General features: G+C 40.3%; 1 protein-coding gene across 9 annotated transcripts in view; it reads left to right on the forward strand.

The window, feature by feature from the left end:
* The window catches only part of RBFOX1 (RNA binding fox-1 homolog 1), a 967,082-nt gene that overhangs the window by 833,504 nt on the left and 108,647 nt on the right, over window positions 1–24,931 (forward strand). For all 9 annotated transcript variants that reach the window (XM_068244641.1, XM_068244644.1, XM_068244642.1 and 6 more), the window contains one exon: window positions 7,655–7,719. In XM_068244641.1, coding sequence (XP_068100742.1) covers window positions 7,655–7,719 — 65 coding nt within the window. The remainder of the gene's footprint in view (window positions 1–7,654; window positions 7,720–24,931) is intronic.

The following is a 24,931-nucleotide window of genomic DNA, read 5'->3' on the forward strand; positions in this document are numbered from 1 at the left end:
CCTACACTGGGGGGCAGCTACCTATCTAACCTATACTGGGGGGCACCTACCTAATCTAACCTACACTGGGGGGCAGCTACCTATCTGAACCTACACTGGGGGGCAGCTACCTATCTAACCTATACTGGGGGGCAGCTACCTAATCTATCCTACGCTGGAGGGCACCTACCTAATCTAACCTACACTGGGGGGCACCTACCTAATCTAAGCTACACTGGGGGGCAGCTACCTATCTAACCTACACTGGGGGGCAGCTACCTAATCTAACCTACACTAGGGGGCAGCTACCTATCTAACCTATACTGGGGGCACTTATCTAACCTGTATTGGGGCACCTACCTAGCTAGCCTATACAGGTGGCAACTATATTGGCTACCTATATTGCAGGCACCTACCTAAATAACCTATACTGGGGGCACCTACCTATCTAACCTATGCTGGGGGCAACTATTCTGGCTACCTATATTAGAGGCACCCACCTAGCTAACCTGTACTGGGGCACCTACCTATCTAACTTATACCGGGGGCGCCTGCCTATCTAACCTATACTGGGGGCAACTATACTGGCTACCTACACTGGAGGCACCTACCTGGCTAACCTATAGCGGGGGCAACTATACTGGCTCACCTATGCCTGGCTACCTTTACTGGGGTACCTATTCTTGGCTACCTATACTGGGGGGACCTATAATAAGTGCAACTAGACCTGGCTAACCTATACTGCGGGCACCCATACCTTGCTCGGGGGGGGGAGGGCAATTTTTACACCCTCACCCTGGGTGCATTTTAGCCTAGAAACTGCACTGCCAATGGGTGCAGGATCTGGTAAGCCATGCCAATCCACACATGTAAGGAAAAGGATCCGTAAGCCAAGCAGTGGTTGAAAAAAACTCTGGTATTCTTTATTTAGAAACTTCACATGACAAGTGTAAAAAAAACACAGGATCAACTGACGTGTGTTGGGCCTACAATCTGCCCTTAGTTATAGTTAAGATATCGATAAAGATAACATTACCAAGTGGGTACATGAGGACACTTGCATTCTATCTTAATGTCATTGCAATGTCATAACTAGAGATGGCCCAAACGGTTCGCCGGCAAATGGTTCCTGGTGTTTCTTTGGAGGAGGAGGAGGAGGTGGTGGCAGAAGAACAACCGCAGCAGGCGTCGCAGGGGGCTCGTGCTGCTCAATGTTCCTGTGAGGTTGTTCATGGTTGGGAGGAGGAGGACTTACCTGACGTCACTAAGGAAGAGCAAGAGGAGATAGATAATACGTCTGCATCCAACTTTGTGCAGATGGTGTCTTTCATGCTGTCCAGCCTGTTGAGGGAACCCGTATAAAAAAAAAATTCAAGGGGAATGAGCCATACTGGGTGGCCATGCTACTAGACCCTCGGTATAGGCACAAAGTGGCGGAGATGTTTCGAAATCACCAAAAGGCAGAAAGGATGCAGCACTTGCAGAGCAAGCTGGCAACTATGCTTTACAATGGGTTTAAGGGTGAAGTCACAGCACAACGAAATAAAGGTACCACTGCCAGTAATCAATCTCCCATGCCCACGCAGGCAAGGAGAGGATGCTACAGCGATCTCATGGTGATGTCAGACATGCAAACATTCTTTAGTCCAACGCCTCGCCTTAGCCCTTCCGGATCCACCCTCCATCAACGCCTAGACTGGCAGGTAGCCGACTACCTGGTCTTAAGTGTGGATGTAGAAACTGTGAGCAGCGATGAACCCTTGGACTACTGGGTGCGCAGGCTTGACCTGTGGCCAGAGCTGTCACAATTTGCAATCCAACTTCTGTCTTGCCCTGCCTCAAGCGTCCTGTCAGAAAGGACCTTCAGCGCAGCTGGGGGCTTTATCACTGAGAAGAGAGGTCGCCTAAGTCACAAAAGTGTTCAGTACCTCACCTTTATCAAAATGAATGAGGCATGGATCCCGGAGGGCTACTGCCCGCCCGAAGACTAAGTCAGTCCCCACACACAGCATCTCTGCCTGCATGCCGTGTGACTGCCTGCCCCAAGACTAAGTTGCTCCCCACACAGCATCTCTGCCTACAGGCCGCATGGCTGCCTTCTCCGCCACCACCTACAGGGTCCAGGACACCCGGCAGATTCCTGAATTAGTAGCAGCCGCTATAATAATTTTTCTGGTGCGTGTACATGCCTGCCTAATTTTTCTGGCTGCACTGCGCTGCATCAACAAAACAAAAGGCATGTACATGTGCCAATTACCCTTCATGATCATTACCTTGCCGCGGTGAAGGGGCTTGCGTATCACAATGAAGCAATGACCATCTGTGATATGAGTGTCTCGGGGGGGGGGGGGGCACACTCAAGATAATAAGGTCATTGCTTCATTGTGGACAGACCAGCTTGATCAGCTGGACAGTCACTATTGTTCTATCATTGAGCTACCACAGCCCGGCGACCATATGGGCTTGAAAACCACCACGGCCTGCACTCTCGCCACGGTGCGCACCAGTCCAGCATGGCCGTCACTACACAAAAAGCTGTTTGCGGTGCGTTACACAGTGAGTTTGGTGTGTCAGTGTGAAGCAGTACTCTAATTACACTACCTGATTGATGTACACACATGCAATATGTTTTAAAGCACTTTAGGCCTGCAATTTAGCATACAATGTGATTTCTGCCCTTAAAACGCTGCTTTGCATCAAATCCAGATTTTTCCCCGGGACTTTTGGAGTCTATCCCACTCATCCATGCAAAAACTCAGATGTTAGACCCCTTAAAACTTCTTTTCCATCACTTTTGTGGCCAGTATAAGTGTTTCTAATTTTCAAAGTTTGCCTCCCCGTTGAAGTCTATTATGGTTCGCGAAAGTTCGCGCGAACCGAACTTTTGCAGAAGTTCACGAACCCGGTTTCGTGAACCAAAAATCAGAGGTTCAGGCCATCTCTAGTCATAACCCCAGATGAAAAGCAAAAAAGAAAGTCAGTTAAAAGTTATAGTTCATACATGATATATTGGCATCTATGATGTAAAAGCATACGCACACAGTGCTCTCTTTTACGTCAGTTACACAGTTCCTCAAGGTTAAGCACCGGTATTACTATTAGATAAACACTCTGCCAGCAGCTTAAAAGCTGTTCTGAGTTATATGCTAATACTGACTGAAATAAACATTGCAACAGTTTGTGCCTGTGTGGAAATATATGCACAATTGTTTGAGAAAATAAATTGCAGAACAGTTTTTATATACCTATTATTTGTGGGACTATGATAACTTGTACATTTTTACACAAAACATATCTTGAATAGATATTGTTGAAGTTAGTGAAAGTGTCAACCCTCATTGGACAACACTTAGTGCCCCATGCAACTTTCCAGTTTTTTCTACTAAATTTTCTACTAGGGGATATTTTCACATTATAAAGAAAAAGCCTTTTAAGTTGCAGACAAGCGAAAAAAATATTCAGAATCCTTTTCATAGTACTTTTTCACTTACTTTTTGGTACTTTTTCTATTGCAGAGTGCAAAAGTTATTTTAGACAGTGTGGGAAGCCAGACTACTTAGCTGATGTAGCAGCTTATCTCCAAATGACAAAATACCACTCAAGAAGTGTACATATAAAAGAGTTGGCATTTTAGTATGTATGTGGGGTTTATTTTGGGGAGGATGTTCTTGCATAAAAGAGAAAGGAAACTCTTAAGAAATGGCTAGTCAAAAAAAAATATAATTTATAATAATTAAATTGAATAAACCACAGGCATCAGTATAGCCCAGATCTAAAAGAATGATCTTGAGAATGCATTACAGTACAATGTCTTTATATTAAATTTCAATTGACCTGGCCAAATAATTTACTATATCAGAGGTTTACTATGTCAGGATTCATTATACAGTACATTGTATATTCATACAGGCACGTGGTCGGGACCTGGGGACTGAGTTTACTATAGCCAGAGGTTTACTGAATCAGAGTGTACTATAACAAGATTCTGTTGTATCAGGCAAAATACATTTATTACTACGAGTCTAAGGATCAGCTAGAAATTTTCTAACTATTTTGACTTTAAATATAACTTTAATTAAATACATTTGTTTTGTGAAATTTAAGTTTGTCACTCTAATAATGTTATAGTTGTCTGACTGTTAGTGAGCTTTTGTCCTAGCCATTGTTTATTATTTTGAGGTTTGAAGATGACATTTATCCTGTTAGACCATCCGATGGTGAGGTCTAATTGAAAAACAAATAGTATGTATATTATTTGTAGAAACCAACAGAGTTTATTAATTGGCATATGGAGAATTTTTTTTAAATGGCTGTTAAAATATTGTGGTCCAGTGAACAAAAAAAGCTCTGACGTTTTCACAGTTTGATAATCAATGCACCACTGAACACAATTCTTTGAAATACTTGAATTTTGTTTGTCCTCTTTGCTTAAATGAACAACTTCAATTGCTGGCATGTGAAAAAAAAAAGAAACTAATAACATCCATGCCAAATGGTAAACAACAAACAACTTTCCATTCTTGTGGTTTCTATATTACAGGTTCAATGCATTCACTTTTCTTAATGCAGCTGTACTGAGTATAACTTAGGCTATGGAACTTTATACACATGTAGCTGAACTGACAAAAGGCCAAGTTCACACTGGAAAACATTTTACTTGCTAATGTATTGAGAGATTAACTGAGGTTCTATGTATTCAATAATTTAAAAATAGTAAATGTTTGCGCTCCAGTATGAATATCTGTCACCCTTGCTGATGCAACATAACCCCAAACTGCAAAAGAAGAATAGAAATGTACAGTATTCACTTTGTGCTATGCAATGCTTCTGTGCAAGTTATAATTTAAAGGTGTATTGTTATAAGTACAAAATTAAAAGTATTAGTCGTTTAACTTGACATTGTTTCATTATGCAGAGTAGATCAATAGCAAGCTGTTTTGAAATCTAGTTATGGCAACAATGCTGCCATTTTTAAGCATATATATACTGTATTACTGCAAACTCTGGGTAAATGTATACTATTATTTTGTGATAGAAGTCTAAATGCTTCACACACAGGTAGACTTCGGGCTTGCTATTTGTAGCAGCAATTTGTATAGTAATTGGCCCCTGCACCCGCTATTTTATTCGGCACCTCCGGCTAGAGATGGCCAGTTCGCCGGTGAACGGGAACGGGCGAACTTCTGTGGTTCGCCATCGCGGAGAACCACAAACTTTTTCGGAAGTTCGGTCCGCCCCTATACTACATCATCTACATCTACATCACAATCAGCAGGCACATTGTAGCCAATCAGGCTACACTCCCTCCTGGAGCCCCCCTCCCCCCTTATAAAAGGCAGGCAGCATCTGGCATTTCACTCACCCGTGTGCCTGCAGTAATTAGAGAAGGGAGAGCTGCTGCAGAGAGAGCTATAGGGAAAGCTTAGTTAGGCTCTGGTAGGCTTGTTAGCTAGCTCCTTGCTTATTCCTATTGCAAAAAAAGCACCCCTTAACAGCTCTTTTGAGAGCTAATCTTGTTCTTGTGATCTATTTTCTACTGTCCTGTCCTGTCAGTCAGTCGCAGCTGGCCTTTGGCCCCTTGGTGGTAATTCCTACTGTGCCACTGCCAGGCCCAGCACATTCTGTGACTACCTGTGTGTGTGACAGGCAGCTGCACATTTGTAATCCCAATCACTGCACCTGTTAACTGTTCAGCGCAACTACCTACCTACCTACGTGAGCGCATGCATTGTTAATACCACCAGTCATTGCACCTGTTCACGGTACCTGTGTGTGTGTGTGACAGCTGCACATTTGTAATATCAATCACTGCAGTGCATACCTGTAACCTGTTCAGTGCACCTACAAGACCACAAGCAGTGTAATATACCACCAGTCACTGCACCTGTTCACGTTACCTGTGTGTGACAGCTGCACATTTGTAATACCAATCACAGCAGTGCATACCTGTAGCCTGTTCAGTGCACCTACGTGACCACAAGCAGTGTACTATACCACCAGTCACTGCACCTGTTCACCGTACCTGTGTGTGACAGCTGCACATTTGTAATACCAATCACTGCAGTGCATACCTGTAACCTGTTCAGTGCACCTATGTGACCACAAGCAGTGTAATATACCACCATCTCTGCCTGCATGTTGTGTGACTGGCTGCCTGCCCCAAGACTAAGTCGGTCCCCACACAGCATCTCTGCCTTCAGGTCGCTTGACTGCCACCACCAACACGGTCCACCAGGACTCCAGGTGGATTCCTGAATTTTTAATGATGCTGCTAGCAGCGGCCGCTATTATAATTTTTCTGGTGCGTGTACATGCGTGCCTTATTTCTGGCTGCACTGCAGCTACAACAACAAAACAAAAGGCATGTACCTGTGTCAATTCCCCTTCGTGATCGTTACCTTGCCGTGGTTAAGGGGCTTGCGTATCACAATGAAGCAATGACCGCCGGCTATACGAGTGTGTTGGGGTTGGGGGGCACACCTGACCCAAGAAGATAGATAATAAGGTCATTGCTTCATTGTGGACAGACCAAATTCGATCAGCTGGACACACAGTCACTTTTGATCTGTCATTCAGCTACCTCAGCCCAACCATATGGGCTTGAAAACCGCCACCGCCTACACTCTAGCCATGGTGCGCACCAGTCCAGCACGGCCGTCACTACACAAACAGCTGTTTACGGTGCATTACACAGTGAGTCGAGTCTGTCATTGTGAAGCAGTACACTAATTACACTCCCTGATTGATGTATACACATGCAAGATGTTTTAAAGAACTTTAGGCCTCCAATTTAGCAATACAATGTGATTTCTGCTCTTAAAACGTGGCTGTGCATCAATTTCTGATCCCCGGGAGTTTTGGCGTGTATCCCACTCTGGCATGCCCCCCTCCAGGTGTTAGACCCCTTGAGACATCTTTTCCATCACTTTTGTGGCCAGCATAAATGTTTCTAGTTTTCAAAATTCGCCTCCCCATTAAAGTCTATTGTGGTCCGCGGAAGTTCGCAAACGCGAACGTGAACTTCCACAAAAGTTTGCGTTCGCGAACCAAAAAACGGAGGTTTGGGCCATCTCTACCTCCGGCATCCTAATTACGTGTAATAGTTGGTAATCATGGCTATTTCCATCGGTATCTATGGCAATGCCTGGGTAAACTTGTAAATAAAGGGGGAGCTGAAAGACAGTATGATGATATTTTGGTCAGGGGGACATGGGAAACTGAGTTAATTGCCTTTGGGAAATCAACAGTCTATAACACCACCACCTTTTTTCTGCAAACAATCTCTCTGAAAAAAAAACCCTACAGGAGTCTTTTTTTTTGCCTTCCAGTGAAACAAATATGCTTGAACTATAATGGATGAATTTTAGGGCTGAACTTAATACTTTGATGCATTTATTCAAAATCTTATTTTAACACCCAACAAGAAGAAGGTAATGAATGTATGGCAACAAAAGTAATGTTAACTCAAATTAACCAAGAGAAATTTATTCTAAACAATTCTGTTAGTTGGAAAGTGATGAAAATGTATTTATAAATAAAGATTAAAGTGTATAGCGAAAGAGCATTCATCTGTGTTTCTATTACTATATTATTTCACAGTGATTTGATGAAGTATTTTATTAATTAATCAAATGCATCCATGATTTGTATTTACATCTTGTTGTCCCTTCTTTAGGGTGGTTATGCAGCATACAGATATGCACAGCCTGCTACAGCTACTGCGGCTGCCTACAGTGACAGGTAAGAAAAATAAGCTATTCAAAAAATTACTATTTTTTTTATTATTTTGTAACATAAAAACAAAGTCTCACATTTTAACTGCAGTGGGTAGAATACACAGCACCAAAATATATTAATAGAAAAATACAAAGGCAGGCTTAAACAATCAAACAATGCATATATGAATTAACATAGATTATATTTACATAATTAAATTATTGGTGCATGTAAAGGAATAACAAACCTAGAATGCATCTAAAAGAAAATCTACCATTTTAATGTTTGAAAAGACTGGGCCTTTTTGAACATCACATTTTCAGATCTTTATATGATGTTTACTATTATATTGTATACTGTCTGCTTTTTCTTCCTTTCAAATTACACCCATCTGTGGTTTCTTTAAAGTGTGTCCGAGATGGAATAGCAAATACTGTACAAAAAAACAGATACTTTCCTAAGAAGATGGAGCTTCTGGATCCCCCAGAGCCTTCCTTTGTCTGCCTGGAGACCACCGTTGTTGTGCCCAGACCCCCAGAACATATCTAGCAAGAGCTTGTTAAATAGGTTATCGTGACCGTGCTCCACACTATGCATGAGTGTCTACATGAGTACAGCCACATTTGTGAAATAAGCTGAAGCCGCTTGTGCACAAGCTGCTCTAGGTTACTGTGCAGGTGTGGCTGTACTTACGCAGACACAGTACAGCTGCGCTTGTGCACGAAGAGGAGCTCGGTCATGATTTAATAGGCTGTCCCAGGCAGCGGTGGTGGTCTGCAGGAAAACTTGGGAAGCCTTTAGAGGATCCATAAGCTTCTTGTTTCTTAGGTAAGTATCGTTTTTTTTTAAATATACTAATCCACCTTGGATTTTCTTTAAAGCACCATTGCTCTAAAACAGAGAGAGTTAAAGCAAGTAGTTATGAACACCTTTACAGTCTCCTCTCCTTCACTTCGCCAACAGTGGTGTTCAGGGACAGTATTTGATCCCTAACATCATCTTACCTTTAGGAATATGATTGCTCTTCTATTAAAAAAAAATGGCAGGACACATTATCACATTTAGTGGTGAACCCCCTGCGGGCCATCAGCCATCAAGGAGCCCAATATTAGAATGGCTAAAGGACGATGAACCTTCTATAAAACCAATTCCTCTTTAATTATAAAAATTTTAAAATCTTTATGTCCAAAGACACTTAGAGAGTGGTCAGCAACTTGATTACAATGACATAACTCCACTAAGGAAGTAAAAATAAACACTCTTCAATGCATATGCTCTATGGAAGTCTTGAAATTGTAGATGCTATTAATATCCATTTATAATGGTAATTATATTTATAAAGAATCTACAGGTCAGTCTTTGGATCGCCTTACTACATTGTAAACATGTTCAAATATAAAATAATATTATATTAGTTCAGATAAATTGAGAGGTTCATAAAGAATTAAGATTAATCTAAGACAAAGAGGAAACCAGAAAGCATTTTTTCTTCTTCAAAATATATAACAATAACAGTAGTGTTGTTATCTGTTTATTTGATGCTGCACAATTTGAAATACAAAATAAAAAAGTCCAAATGAGTGATCCTTGCAAGACAAAGTCAAAAGGGTTAATTCAAAAGGGAAAAGGAGCACAGTACATTATATACTTTTCAGAAACACAAAACCTTATGATGTCTGGGGAGACACATTCATGTACACAGTGTTCAACCAAGCATTAAAATAGTTTGATTTCATGCTCCTAGCTGGGAACTCACTGATAGCAGGTTATCTGCACAGTTTTACACAGTAAAAAAAAAACAAAAAAAAAAACACTTGAAAAAAAAAAACAGGAACACAGGAAGCCTGCTCTGGCAATGTATGGCAGTATCAGGTGGAGAAAGTTGTAATTTGAAGAATGTATGCTCACTACTCTGGGTTGATTAGTTAACACAAGTTAATAGGATATTGCCCCCAGTAGCATGTGAGGAAATATCATCCTTCCTTGGCCTTGATGGTAAGGAAAAGTTGTGAAGCCAATAAAATTAACTTTATAATAAGACCATACAATTATACCCCCCACCCCACCAGGTGTGACTATCCAAAAGAAAAACAGCAACTAGAGACACCCATAAAAGTATAAAATAATTGAAAAAAATTAAAAAGAAGGCACGTATTGGCTTACTTTCAGGAAGTAAACTTATCAAATTTTTATATATTTATTCAATCAATCAAGTTGCTCAACTGATGATGCATTTCATGGTTGCCACTTCCTCAGGTTCAGTAATGTGCCGATTCACCAGTTTGGTAGAGCACACAACAAAAACACTTACAATTTAAATAGAAGGGAAATAGGATAAGTAAACTGGACCAGATACTTAAGAGCACACAACCAAAACACTTAAAATAAAAAAAGGAAATGTGATAAGTGATCTGGACTGAACACTTAAGAAAAGTTAAGAGTATTTATAAATTAATAGCAATAGTATTCCGTATGTATTGAAGAATGCCCACTTTTGGGTGGCAACGCCTTTGTGTCCTATCAGACCAATGTGTCAATTGATTAAAAGTTAGAGAAATATTTTTTTTCTGATTGCAACCACATGCACACAGCTACAGCAAGGTTTTATTAAATCAGGCTGTGCTGTGCATGAGTGTACTTGACAACAGTAACCAATCTCTAATTCTGTTACTTTTTAGCAACCCTCACTATGATCTCATGCAACCAAAGCAATAGTTGCAAATTGCAAGCTTTCCAGCTAATAGCAGGAAATATATAATATAACACGCTCAGATGTGTTGGATACCAAAAGCTTTTAAAGCTCTCTAATGTTTTCCCCTTGAGGGAGAACATTGGAGAATCGGGGCCATTGTCCTGTAGTGAAGTGAAATATTTAGTTATAATTCTGTGTGCTTTAATGTATCTTTATTAAAGCAAAAATGGGTTAATAAAACTGTTTCATTCAAACCTGTTTTTCACTTTGAGGTATTTAATTAGTATAGCTATAGTGGAACTTATTTCCTGTTAACCACACGAGTGTGCATCACTACCAACTCTAAAATAGTTAGTAGTGGTACCACTAGACATACCAAATTCAAGATTTTGATGCTACAGTGATAGTACGTATAAATATTTATTCTGATCATATTTTCTTAAAGGGGAACTGAAGTAAGAGGTATACGGAGGCTGCCATATTTATTTCCTTTTAAAGTGAACCTCCAGACTAAAAATCAACTCAGCAGCACTGAAAAGGCCTGGTGTTTCTTTAACAGCTTCACAGCATCAGAACTTTGTTTCTCTTATACAAGCCTCATTTTTAGCTGCACAGAAGAAAACTACCTGGGCTTTTTTCCCCTGATGCTGTGCAAAGCATGATGGGATTTCTGATGTTGTTGTTCTCGTTCTGCTGTTTTGGTGATTTTTTTTTTTTTACATTTTGAATTTGACATTTGAATAGGCTTCAAATGTCAAATTCAAAATGCAGCTAGGAGGGGTTACCAGGACAAAGGACAGTTGGAATTGTGTCTTATGCTCCTTGTCACCTCCTTTCAACCAAAAAGATGGCTGCCCCCATGACAAAGATGGCAGCCCCCATGAATCACAAACATTTGCCTGTTCATTTAAAACCGGGTGGGTATAAAATTATATTACCTATCTATTGTAATTAACATAACTAATGTAACTTAAAGAGAGTCTGAAGCGAGAATAAATCTCACTTCAGACCTCATAGATAGCAGGGGCATGTGTGCCCCTGCTAAAACGCCGCTATCCCACGGCTTAACGGGGGTCCCTTCACCCCCAAATCCCCCTCCGTGCAGAGCGGAATCTCTTCCGCATTGGGGCAGGGCTAACCGCCGCAGCCCTGCCTCATGCACGTCTATCCGACGCATACCTCCGCCTCTCCCCCGCCTCTCTCAGTCTTCCTTCACTGAGAGGGGCGGGGGAGAGGCGGCGATGTGCATCTGATAGACGCGCTGAGAGGCAGGGCTGCAGCCGTTAGCCCTGCCTCTCGGAGCAGAGAAATGTACGACCACTTAGGTCGTTGATTTTGCGGGGGGGGGGGGTTGGGGGTGAAGGGACCCCCGTTTAGCCGCGGGATAGCGGCGTTTTAGCAGGGGCACACGTGCCCCTGCTAACTATGAGCTCTGAAGAAAGAATTATTCTCGCTTCAGAGTCTCTTTAATGACAGTATGTTGGTTTAGGCTGAAGTTCCCCTTTAATACCAGTTGCCTGGCAGCCCTGCTGATCCTCTGCCTCTATTACTATTAGCCATAGCCCCTGAACAAGCATGCAGCAGATCAGGTGTTTCAGACATTAAAGTCAGATCTGACAAGACTAGCTGCATGCTTGTTTCTGGTATTATTCAGCTACTACTGCAGAGAAATAGACCAGCAGGGCTGCCAGACAACTGGTATTGATTAAAAGGAAATAAATATGGCAGCCTCTGTATACCTCTTACTTCAGTTCCCCTTTAATAAACAGTAAAAGCAGATGTATAAATAATATTAAGTAATGAATGCTAAAAATATAAATATTACTCTTTACCTACATCTATGCATTTACACGTCTTTATCAAATTGCATGCCTCTCCATAATTTTAATTAACTTAGTTAAAGGGATAAATATTTTTTTCCTACTTAATTTTTATATATTCTTAAAAATTGCTATCAGTATATATTGTTTTATTACCGGCAAATAATTACTTGCCGAAAGATGATTTTACAATTTTAATTAAAGGCTTACTACATCCAAAACTAAAAATCAAGTCTTAAAAAAATACATTGTACAGGTAACCCTAGGCTTCAGTTTTGATCTAAACGTGTCTGTGCTGCACCTGCCAAACATATTCCTTTCATTTTATTATTAATTAGTGAGGAGTGCAATGTGCTTATTATGCTTACATGGAATTTAATATACAATATAGCATTATTTTAAAATCAAAATAATTTTGTGTAATTTATTTATAAGTGATTTTCACATAAACTGCAAAAAAATGTTTATGCAAACCGGAATTAAAATTTAAGGTAATTTTGCTGACTTAAAGTGGATCCGAGATAAACTTTTGAAGGAGACAAAAGAAAACCGAGAGCCCAATATACAGTAGTGTAGTATCTCAGTGACAATAAGTCAGGTGTACAACAATGTAATGGTTATTATACTCACAAACGTGGGTCGCCACAAAGGCAACCACTGGATAAGTGGGCAGGGAGAATTATAACCTGACCCCGCTCAGGTTTAAGAAGTCGCTCTCTGTAGACAGGAAGGAATACACCCTTCCACCAAGGGTGAACTAGACAATTTGTAAAGCAGTAACACAGAGGCGCCAAGTAGAGTAAAATCGATTAAAAACAGTTTAAAAGGGGGAAGTTGGTGGACTCACTTCCCTCATAGAAAGAAAGACCGGACAATGGGATGTTACTCACAGTATAAAGTAACTTTTTATTAAAAGCTCCAAAGTTGCAACGTGTTTCATGGGTCACAATCCCGTTTCATCAGGCAAACATTTTTGAAGAGTACTGGGGGAGGGAAACAAAGGGGAAAATGGGTTGCCAGAGGAACACTTAACACAAGCACCCAGAAATGCAACAGTATACAGGTAATAGTAATATAATGCAGAATATATATACGCAACAATGTTGGTCTAGATGCATTGTAAATGTCATTAATTTCTGCAAAAGTGCCAATGCTACATAATGACAGTGACAGTGCAAAACTATACTACGCAATGGGTTTAAGATGTCAAGAAATAATCAAAACACATAAAAAATAGCAAGCATCCAAATGGTATGCAAACTGAAATTATGGTTGAGCCTGGAGAATGGGAGTACTTGCACAGGGGTTGGGACAGGCTGATCCAACCCCTGTGCAAGTACTCCCATTCTCCAGGCTCGACCATAATTTTAGTTTCAGTTTGCATACCATTTGGATGTTTGCTATTTTTTATGTGTTTTAATTGTTTCTTGACGTCTTAAACCTGTTGCATAGTATTGTTTTGCATTGTCACTTTCATTACGTAGCGTTGGCACTTTTGCAGAAATTATTGACATTTACAATGTATTTAGACCAACATTGTTGCGTATGTATATTTTGCATTATATTACTGTTACCTGTATATTGCTGCATTTTCCCCTCTGCTTCCCTCCCCAGTACCCTCCCAAAAGTTTTGCCTGATGAAGCGGGATTGTGACTCGTGAAACGCGTTGCAACTTTGGAGCTAATAAAAAGTTACTTTATACTGAGTAACGTCCCATTGTCCGGTCTTTCTTTCTACGAGGGAGGTAAGTCCACCAACTTCCCCCTTTTAAACAGTTTTTAATCGATTTTACTTTACTTGGCGCCTTTGTGTTACTGCTTTATGAGATAAACTTTTACTCATTGCATAATTGTGTTCCTTTCATATAGTTTATAGGACATTCCTCAAGCCAAAACCTTTTTTTGTTTTTTTTAATACTCTAAGTCCCTCTAAACTAAACAAGCCTCGCCCACAGCTTCAGAGAGCCTTTGCATTTTCAGACTCATGTAGCAAGGGCTTATGGGAGCTCAGTCTGGGCAGGAGGAGGAGGAGGTCACTAGCCATAGATTTCAGAGGCAGAGGGGAGGAGGGAGGAGTGGAGGCTGAGGGCTGAGATGTTATCATCTTGCCTGTGTAATGAGACAAACAGAACATGGCTGCCCTCATTGTATCACAGGAATCAATAATCATGAACTGTTGAAGCTGTTTGCAGATAGATTTGCTGTGTAAACTATCTGAACTTTAGATAAGATATATAGACAAGTTACCTGTTATAGTTAGTTTTTCATCTCGGATCCGCTTTAAGCAACTAATAGCTAAGTCTCCGTACATGTTATCATCGCCAAATGTGCTATGTACATTAAGGGAAATGTGGAAACAAGTTAAAAAAATCCCAAAAAGACCTTTCTTTGAGAAATTTAATTTTTAAACAATTCAAAGAAAAATGTTTTAACCACTTGAGGACCACAGTGTTAAACCCCCCTAAAGACCAGGCAATTTTCTGTAAATGGGCCACTGCATCTTTAAGGCCTCTCTGCAGAGCCGCACAACTCAGCACACAAGTGATTCCCCCCCCCCCCCCCTTTTCTCCTTACCAACAGAGTTTTCTGCTGGTGGGGTCTGAACGCTCCCCCAGTGTTTATTTTTTTTATAAATATTTCTGTTATTTTCTTTAACTAAAATTGTATATTTATTTATTTATTTATTTAGCATACCCTCCCTACCTCCCCCCACCAGCCAATCAGTGCTATCGGCTGTCATAGGCTTCAGCCTATGTCAGCGGATTGCTGTGGTGCCTCCTAGGGGGACAGTCTTGTCACACAGCTGTCCCCAGTACAGTGCTGCAGTAGATCACATCGCTGTACAGCAATAAAAGATGGAGGTTTCGCCATCTAACAGTCTCCCATTGGCGATCACCGCTGGGTGACTGAAGGCGGAGCAGAGCTCTGTCATCAGAGTGGGGATGCGCATGCATCGGCATGCACAATCTCCCGCAAACCACTCCCCAAGGACCTTATGCCATTTGGAGTTAGGCGGTCAGCAAGTGGTTAAACTTGTTAAATTATATTTTGCTGTGATTCTTTTTTATATATACCAAGTTCTGAGTTATGTATACACATTTTAGCAAAGAAGACCATGTGGGATCGTTCTTCCCAAGCCTTTTTAATCACTTGTTATTCATGCAGGCCAGAATTCAGAGCCTGAACCACATGGGGCTTCACACATGGTCCATGATCTGGGGAGCTCTGAATGAGAAGAGCAACAAAGTCTCCCCCTCTCCCCCAAAGCTTTTCTACATACTATTGACAAGGGGCTCTTCCACACCTCTGGTGCTCAGGAGGAGGCGGGGGCCCTGGGGACCTGCAGATGCCCTCCCCAAAGTAAAATGGGTATAGAGGTACTAATGTACCCCTTACCTATTTCCTCAAAGGGTTAGTTAAAGTGAAAAAACAATGCAAGCATAAAAAAAGTAATTTAATGTTCTTAACTAACCATAAATACTCCCATGTCAATGTCCTTTGAAATTATCCCACCCCAATATCCTTTTTACCTTCCTGAAGATCGAACAATGCTGCACACATTGGTCCCTGCCACCAGCACTCACAATACTAAAGTATAGCAAGCCCCAGCAAAGCATCTCCCTGAAGAAAATTCTAATTGGTTTCTTAAGGGACCAGTGGGAAGCCCCGACAGCACATCTGAAGATGCTTTCTCTGGGTTTGTTATACTTTAGCATATCAAGATTTCTGACCCTGCATACACTGCCACCTTTTCACGATAGTTATTTAAAATGCAGAACAAATTTCCCCATTCTTTCCATATTTACATGCTTTGCAGTGTTTCACAAACACAATCAGAGGATGTTACATGGCACAGAATCATGGGTCTGGCACATGTTAATATAGTATTTCAATCCCAGGCATCTTTATCACATAATTTAAAAATACATATAAATCTACATTTAAAAAAATAGGTTTAAGGATTTTTGCAATCATTGTGAAAAATCTATTGACATACTATACAGTATAACAGCAAAATACATCTATGACTTCATGAAATAATTACTGATCCTAAGGAATGCATGGCCAGCCTCCAGTGATTGAAATGTTCAGTATTTTAACAATATAGTATATTGTGTGTGTACACATTAATTATGTAATGCTTAAGATTTGGGGATTTAATAATAATTTACATACCTGCCTGGATTTGAAATGCTATACGAACAACATGTGTCAGGTCTCATTTAAAGTCCAAACTTAGATCTACAAATGTCTAGCCTATATAACATTTTCTGTTCAAGCAATATGGTTAAAACTAATACAATCTATACTATACACTCTAAGGAAAGCACTAAGAAACTGCTTAGTCCTGTGAACTTATCAGCATTTGTAAATTGCAGTATTAGTACAGTTGTTATAAGTTAGATGTTCTTTGTTATAAACCAAACGAATTTCTTTGCTCATAAGAATTCCGCTTGCCTTGTATATGTGGCCATCTATGTAACTTCATACTCTTAGTTTCTGAAGTTTTATTCAATTCTTTACCGGCAAATGAAGTTGTATTAGGGTCCATGCGATTCCTATTATCTGCTGCATTGAAAAATATATATACATAATTCGTATATATATATATATATATATATATATATATATATATATATATATATATATATATATATATATACTTTTCATTGGAATGTCAAAATCTAGGAGATGGCAAGTCCCATTGACAAAGATTTGGTGAAAGCAAAAAGTTATTTTGCTGTGAAGATGATGCCTCCAGAATAGTAACTTAAGGGGAACCTAAACTGAGAAGGATATGGATTTTCCCTTTTAAAATAATACCAGTTGCCTGACTCTCCTGCTGATCCTGTGTCCCTAATACTTTTAGCCACAGCCCCTCAACAAGCATGCAGATCAGGTGCTCTGACTGAAGTCAGACTGGATTAGCTGCATGCTTGTTTCAGGTGTGTGATTCAGCCACCACTGCACCCAGCGAGGTCAGCAGGACTGCCAGGCAACTGGTATTGTTTAACCACTTGAGGACCCACCCTTTACCCCCCCTTAAGGACCAGCGCTGTTTTATCTGATCTGTGCTGGGTGGGCTGTGCAGCCCCCAGCACAGATCAGGGTGCAGGCAGAGTGACCAGATCGCCCCCCTTGTTTCCCCCCTAGGGGGATGATGTGCTGGGGGGGTCTGATCGCTCCTGCCTGCCTGGATGTTGCTGGGGGGGGGCACCTCAAAGCCCCCCTCCGCTTCAAAATTCCCCCCCCTCCCTCTCCTCCCTCCCTTCCCTGGAGATCCGAGGCTGCACAGGAACGGATCTGTCCTGTGCAGCCTCTAACAGGCTCCTGCCTGTCATGTGACAGCGATCCCCGGCCGCTGATTGGCCGGGGATTGCTGATCTGGTACAACGCTGCTACTGTTAGCAGCGTTGTACGGATGTAAACAAGGCGGATTATTTCCGCTTGTGTTTACATTTAGCCTGCGAGCCGCGATCGGCAGCCCGCAGGCTATTCACGGAGCCCCCTGCCATGAATTGACAGGAAGCAGCTGCTCGCGTGAGCGGCTGCTTCCTGATTAATTAGCTTGCAGCCGGCGACGCAGAACTGCGTCGCTGGTCCTGCAGCTGCCACTTTGCCGACGCGCGGTATGAGTGCGTGGTCGGCAAGTGGTTAAAAGGAAACAGCCATATCCCTCTCAGTTTAGGTTCCCTTTAAGTACTGTGTAAATAAACCCTGGTATATAAATTGTAGGGTATTTAATTAAATTCACTACCTTAAAATTATATAAAAATGTTTTCTAGGCAGCTAGTCTGCTAATTAAAATAAACTGATCAAGAATCATCTACTTTAGTCATAAAATCATTCAAATTGGAGAAATTACACATTGTGTAGAGTGTAGTGTACCTACAGATGTCCAAGGTAGATGGGAACAGACATTATGGCGGGGTGAGCCTGCCACTACTGTAGTCTCAAAAAGTAATATGACGCTAATGATAGTGGAATAATAATGGTGGAAGTTATCATTAGCATTAAACAAAATACAGTATGGGGAGCACCATCCCCTATAATTAATATACCACCCTATATGTAAGCAAAGGGGTGGAACTGCACTGTGCAGAACGGTCAAAAAAATCCACTAGCAACCAAGAAAAACAGCAATGACCTCAAAGAAACCGCACCAGAGCAGCATATATCAGAAAATTAATTACATCTTTATTGAAATTATAAACAATTAAAAACAATTAAAACAAAGTGGGGGGGGGGGGGGGGGGGAAATGTATAACCCACAATATCGGAGAACCAGGAAAGTTACAAAGTGCTAGTAATACCCATATTGATTCTTAAAATACATGAATATAACACTAAAAGTGCATAATATTGTTGTGACACATACTACAACATGACTGCGTGAAAACATATGTGCAAATAGCATCCACAGATGCACGCAAAAACAAGGCAATTCAAAAGGGATATCAAAGTGTGAAAAGAGGGGTAGCAACCCCTGAAAGATAGTATCAAAAGTGGAAGAAGGTTAGGAAAGGGAAACCAATCACTTAGCGATAAAAATTATTAGAAAGCCACCAAGCAGTGAAAAGTGTTGTAGGTGAAAATTGCAGACTGTGAAAGGAGCAAGAGATATAAGTGAGGTCAGCAAACAAGGAATAAGATCCTACCGGTAAGTATCTCCATGGGTCCCCACCGCCGCTGTCACGATTCCCCACGCTATGTGGCTTTCTCAAAGTGATAGGTTTCCCTTTCCTAACCTTCTTCCACTTTTGATACTACCTTTCAGGGGTTGCTACCCCTCTTTTCACACTTTGATATCCCTCTTGAATTGCCTTGTTTTTGCGTGCATCTGTGGATGCTATTTGCACATATGTTTTTACGCAGTCATGTTGTAGTATGTGTCACAACAATATTATGCACTTTTAGTGTTATATTCATGTATTTTAAGGATCAATATGGTTATTACTAGCACTTTGTAACTTTCCTGGTTCTCCGATATTGTGGGTTATACATTTCCCCCCCCCCACTTTGTTGTAATTGTTTTTTATTGTTTATAATTTCAAATAAAGGATGTAGTTAATTTTCTGATACATGCTGCTCTGGTGCGGTTTCTTTGAGGTCATTGCTGTTTTTCTTGGTTGCTAGTGGATTTTTTTGACCGTTCTGCACAGTGCAGTTCCACCCCTTTGCTTACATATAGGGTGGTATATTAATTATAGGGGATGGTGCTCCCCATACTGTATTTTGTTTAATGCTAATGATAACTTCCACCAGACTGCAACTCCAAAAAAGAAATCAAAACATTTACAAGTTCTATCAGTGCTACCTAATCCTTTTACTAGTTTAATGTTATTCAAAATTACCATTTGATCTCAGTCTGTATCCAGCTCTGATTATTTAGACATGAAAAAATAAAATAAAATCCCAAAATAAATATCCCAAAAATAAAATCCCAAATATAAAAATAAAAACATTTCTGGTTTTGTAAAAAAAAAAGTTGAACACTGAAGGTTTTTTATGTGGGTGTTTCATTTTTATGGTTATACAGGCAGTGTGACTAAATACAATAACATTTCTGCTTCACAAGCTCAAGCTTGGGTTTATTCCATGAAGACAATTCCAGTTATCCCCAACACTTACCAGCTGAGGGAGTTAGCTAGCCAGCCACAAACAAAGAGAACAACAGGCAAAGACAGGTAAACTTGCAGCAGTAAGCTCTCTCCCTCTAAGTGTAAGCACAACTGGTAAACCTCTGTTTATTCACTTTTCACTTGAAAGCACCTCTAAACTGCTGTAAAAATGGTGGTGGTTATAAAGTCCTTTTCCCTAATGCTGGCTATTACTATAAATCTTGGTTGTTTACTCTTACCACTTTCATGTAGTATAACGCTTATAGAATCCATTTTTTTTTCAAAGTATTTTCAATCTGTTGGCCTTTATACTACATAAATTTGGTAAATATTTACAATCTACATTGTACTGTATATGGCCACACTAATAAAGATTCTGACTTCTACATGCTAATTCCAAAACATCTAGGAATGAGCATACTTCTCCACAACTGTCATGTGACCATATCTGGCCTGAAAATAGTCTCCCAGGTGCCAAATAACATGCTGAAGGAATGAGGCCTGCTACCCATTACATGGCCATGATTCAATTTCTCTAATAGGTGAAAATTATCCTAATTAACTAATAACGGACTGTCTAGGGAATTACTGCAGCCACACATATACATGAAAGTGCAGTCAAATGAATTGCTCATCTTCCACTTTATACTCTTTGTCACTAGTTAACCTTTTGTTAAATTGGTGACAGAGTTTAGTTTAAATTAAGTAAGTGTAGTATTTTTTATTTATTTCGTTTGAGAATTTACCTGCATAAACTTGAAGATGTATCCCGAGAATTATTAACAACATATCTTTTATGTCAAAATTAAAATATATCAAAACTTTTTTTTTCCGCATTCCACAATGATATTTAAAATACTAGCATGCTTTAGATAAAAGACAACAATTTATTGTACATCTATTTACAAAAACTTAAATGCACAAGCCGAAAGTATCATACCAAGATTTAATATACACATAGAATACACCACATATGCCACATCCCAATTTATAATTTTGCATGTTTAACTGAAAATGCTAATGTGCTGTGCATGAAAACTGTCCTAGAAGAAAAGTTTTGTCCATAGCAACCACTTATCTTCCAAATGTCTTTTTCCAATGCTAGTTTGAAAATGAAAGGATTGGGGATAACAAACATATTAGTGCTATGTATGTATTACTTGGACAATTTCTTCAAAATGAATTTTCTCACTAATCAGAACTTACACTTTCTGGTCTTAATAATCAACAAGCTCAAATTATTAACTTCATGGTTGTCTTTAAAGGGACTCCGAGCTCAGCGAAAAAAGTAAAGTTGTACTCACCAGGGTCTTTCTCCAGCCCAGTGCTGGTCGGGAGGTCCCACGCCGGCGTCCTGGCTCCTCTCCTTCACCCCGCTCCGGTATGGCTGACAGGCCGCAGCCCGGGCGACACTCGGTGGAGTGTCGGGCTGCAGCTTCCGCGTATGACGCGGATTACGTCACACGCCGGCCGCCTCGCGTCATCACGGCGGCCGGCGTGAAAGTACTGCGCATGCGCGATTAAAGCGCGCATGCGCAGTACTTTCACGCCGGCCGCCGTGATGACGCGAGGCGGCCGGCGTGTGACGTAATCCGCGTCATACGCGGAAGCTGCAGCCCGACACTCCACCGAGTGTCGCCCGGGCTGCGGCCTGTCAGCCATACCGGAGCGGGGTGAAGGAGAGGAGCCAGGACGCCGGCGTGGGACCTCCCGACCAGCACTGGGCTGGAGAAAGACCCTGGTGAGTACAACTTTACTTTTTTCGCTGAGCTCGGAGTCCCTTTAATTTCAACTATACATTGAGTTACCAAATTACCCACAGTCAGCAGTTTTAATTTTAACTTTGGTCTTTCAGCAGGTTTACTTCCCTTCATCTACTGCCAGAACCCCCCCCCAAAAAAAAAAAAAATCACACTGCCAATGTATCAATATACTCCAAAGCCTAAACAATGCCTGTGTTAAGGTAGCAACACACAATACAATCTTTATATTTTTTTTATTTACGAGTTACAATCAATTAAAAAATTCAAAAACTTAAACCAAGACATATACAATTTATCCTGTACCTTTCTATCTTCTAAAAAAAATAATCAGAATTTTCCACCACAGCTGATCAAAAAATATTGGTAAAACTGGGTAATTCTATTCCATTTCCTGATTAAAAAAAAATTCTATACAACCAATCATTTTAACTGCCCCCCCCCCCCCAGGAAATTTAAATGTCTTGTTGTTTTCATTTTTGGCCACCTTACTTACTTTGGCATATTTAAACAAATCATGCAGGAAATGTGTCTGTAGAGAGGAAAGGGAGCATAACAGCATAAAACATTTCCTTGGAAAGATAACCTAGAAAACTGCTGAAGAATTTTCTGAAATAGAACAAAAACCAATATGTCATTTTCAAACCTGTAGCAGAAATTGACATTTGGAAAACAAAATTTTATCAGATGTTGTGCTTTGAATAATGCAGATTGTTATTAATAAAGAACTGTTATTAAATGATGCCCATTTTTTGTTGCGGAAGTAACTATGGTTCATGTCATTTGAAAAAGACTATTTTGGTAGACACATAGGTGTTTTAAGTATTGGAACATTTCTTTTTGAAAACACATGTATGGTATACATGTAAAAAGCACCATGTTGGATGTTGCTTAATGTGCAGTGCATGAAAATACAGTATTCACTATTATGAGGTTGAAGATAATTTTAAAATATAAAGAAAATATTTGCATGTGTGGCTGACGCATGCTGTGTCAGAAAGGTAAGAAAGTTATTTTTTTATATGTTCTTTAATTTAATTTATTTTTAATTTAATCTTTATTGGAATATTGCTTCCATGGATGCCATTATCGTAGATTATTACATGGTAATGAAGTGCTAAATAATTGTTGTCATTCCATTTAAAATAATGTGTATTGCTAGCATGTCTTGGTTTTGCAATTACTGTGGAAAGTTTATTTTTCAATCCACACATTTTTGTGGCTTATGATGATAAATGCACTGCTGTAATGTGACCGTGCATACCTGAAGTGGATAGAACCTTCTGCATGTGCAGTCTACACTCTTCAATATTATATGTTTTAGAAGAATGAACTGTATGCATAAGTTATAAAGTGAAATGTAAGTGCATGTGCTAGTATTGATAGGCAGAAGTCACCCTTGTAGTTTGACTTGTGATATACCATAGAACCCTGTGTTATCCAGTGCTGTGATTATTAAACAAGGCAGAGCTTACAGATTATAGCATTACTGTATTGTGTGGACTGTTTTATGTACTAGTTGGACTAAACCATACTTTTATTATCTAATGTTTGCTATACTTTTATTATTGGGAGTATGTTTTCTAATACAATGACTAGAGTGCAGTTAACTTGGGCCTCCCTCCTCAGCCACAATGTAAAAAGTCATGATCAGATTATTAATATTGAAGTAGCTGAAGTGTGTGTGCTTGAGTTTGGTTAGCGACATCAAAAAAACACAGTTGAATGAAAAAGAACTTTGATCATCAATGGAGGAGTGAACTTTTTTGTTTATCTAACTAAACTGCCATTAGCAGTGTGCCTGTGCTATCATTTCTGAGTTGTGACAGTGAGGCAAGGTGCATTTATTTTCCTTTTATTGGGGGTGGGGGGGGGGCAGGTCTGCAAGATAGTCAAATATTTTGTAAATATTTTTAAGTATTGAATCCATGAAACAGGAAAAAATGGGGAAGCTTCACAAAGAGATGTGAGGAATAGAATCAACATGGTTATGAAGAAGGCCTATTGCTTGGACAATAAATGGTATCCCTATATTTCTTTTATAGCTTTTTTCTTGTAATCATTTGTAATCATTCAGCATTCAGTGGGCCTGATCCAATTTAATAGCATAACAGTAATATACTTTCATGACATACATATAAAATAACCCCTAATATAGCTTTTTTTTAATTTAAAACTGTCACTTTTTTTTACAAGTGTTTTGTTTGGGGAGGGTGGAGGGGTAGAAGGGGTTAATAACTTTAGTATTTTTAAAATGGATTTTTATTTTATTTTTTTATTTTTTATTTTGGCCACAGAATGGCTAAATCTTGGGTTACCAGGAAGTGTTTGATCTTTTTTTACACTACTTTTTACATTTATGTTTATGATTGAACATGGCTTCTGATTGGATTCAATCCCAGGCTCTTTGATTGGCTCAGAGAACACATGCAGCCATTCACCAATCCCCAATTTGTAAATCCTGCTGCAATCGAACATGCACGCACACCCACCACCAATTGACAGCATGTACCAGTATGCCCTGTTTGTGTTAGTGAGGTGGAAGGTCCGTGCATGCTCAGAAAAGAAGACTCAGACTGCACATGTCTGAGCTGTTACTGGGGCTGATCACTGCTGAACGGCAAACCACGGGTAGACAGCGTAGGACTCAGACGAGCTTATGGGGCTGGAGGAAGTATCAAATCTGAAGCTTTTCCATCTCTGGTACACTTTAAATTACAGATACAAAGAGTCCTTGGTGAGGACAACAGAATGTAATGATTGGTGTCAGCACGCAGAGAAAATCTGATTATTGGTGATCTGCAGTATCACCAAGAATGCAGATATATACCTGATTATTGATGATCTGCAGAATCACCGATAATACAGATATATTGCTAACCTCTGGACACCTATATAGTGTGAGTGTTTGGTGCAACAGTAATAACTTTGAGTGAGGACCACCCGAGGAGCAGGTGGTCCTTGGCAGTATGAGAAATACCTCCCTTTGGAAGTGCAGAGATCTTGCAGCAGCCTGAGACATCCAAGGGGGCGGAGTCCCAGGCTGAGTAGCAAGAAGACCCGGTGGCTAGTGACCCTTGGAAGATGGGCGTCACAAGCAGGTCTGGAGAATAACACAAATGATAATACAGTTCCCTAGTCTTGGGTGCGAGGTCCGTGGTCTCAGCACCCTGGAACTAGTCTGGAGAATAACACAAATGATAATACAGTTCCCTAGTCTTGGGTGCAAGGTCCGTGGTCTCAGCACCCTGGAACTAGTCTGGAGTATAACACAAATAATAAAACAGTTCCATAGTCTTGGATGCGAGGTCCGTGGTCTCAGCACCCTGGAACTAGTCTGGA

Source organism: Hyperolius riggenbachi, chromosome 7 (genome assembly GCF_040937935.1).
Source record: "Hyperolius riggenbachi isolate aHypRig1 chromosome 7, aHypRig1.pri, whole genome shotgun sequence".
Lineage (NCBI taxonomy): Eukaryota > Metazoa > Chordata > Amphibia > Anura > Hyperoliidae > Hyperolius > Hyperolius riggenbachi.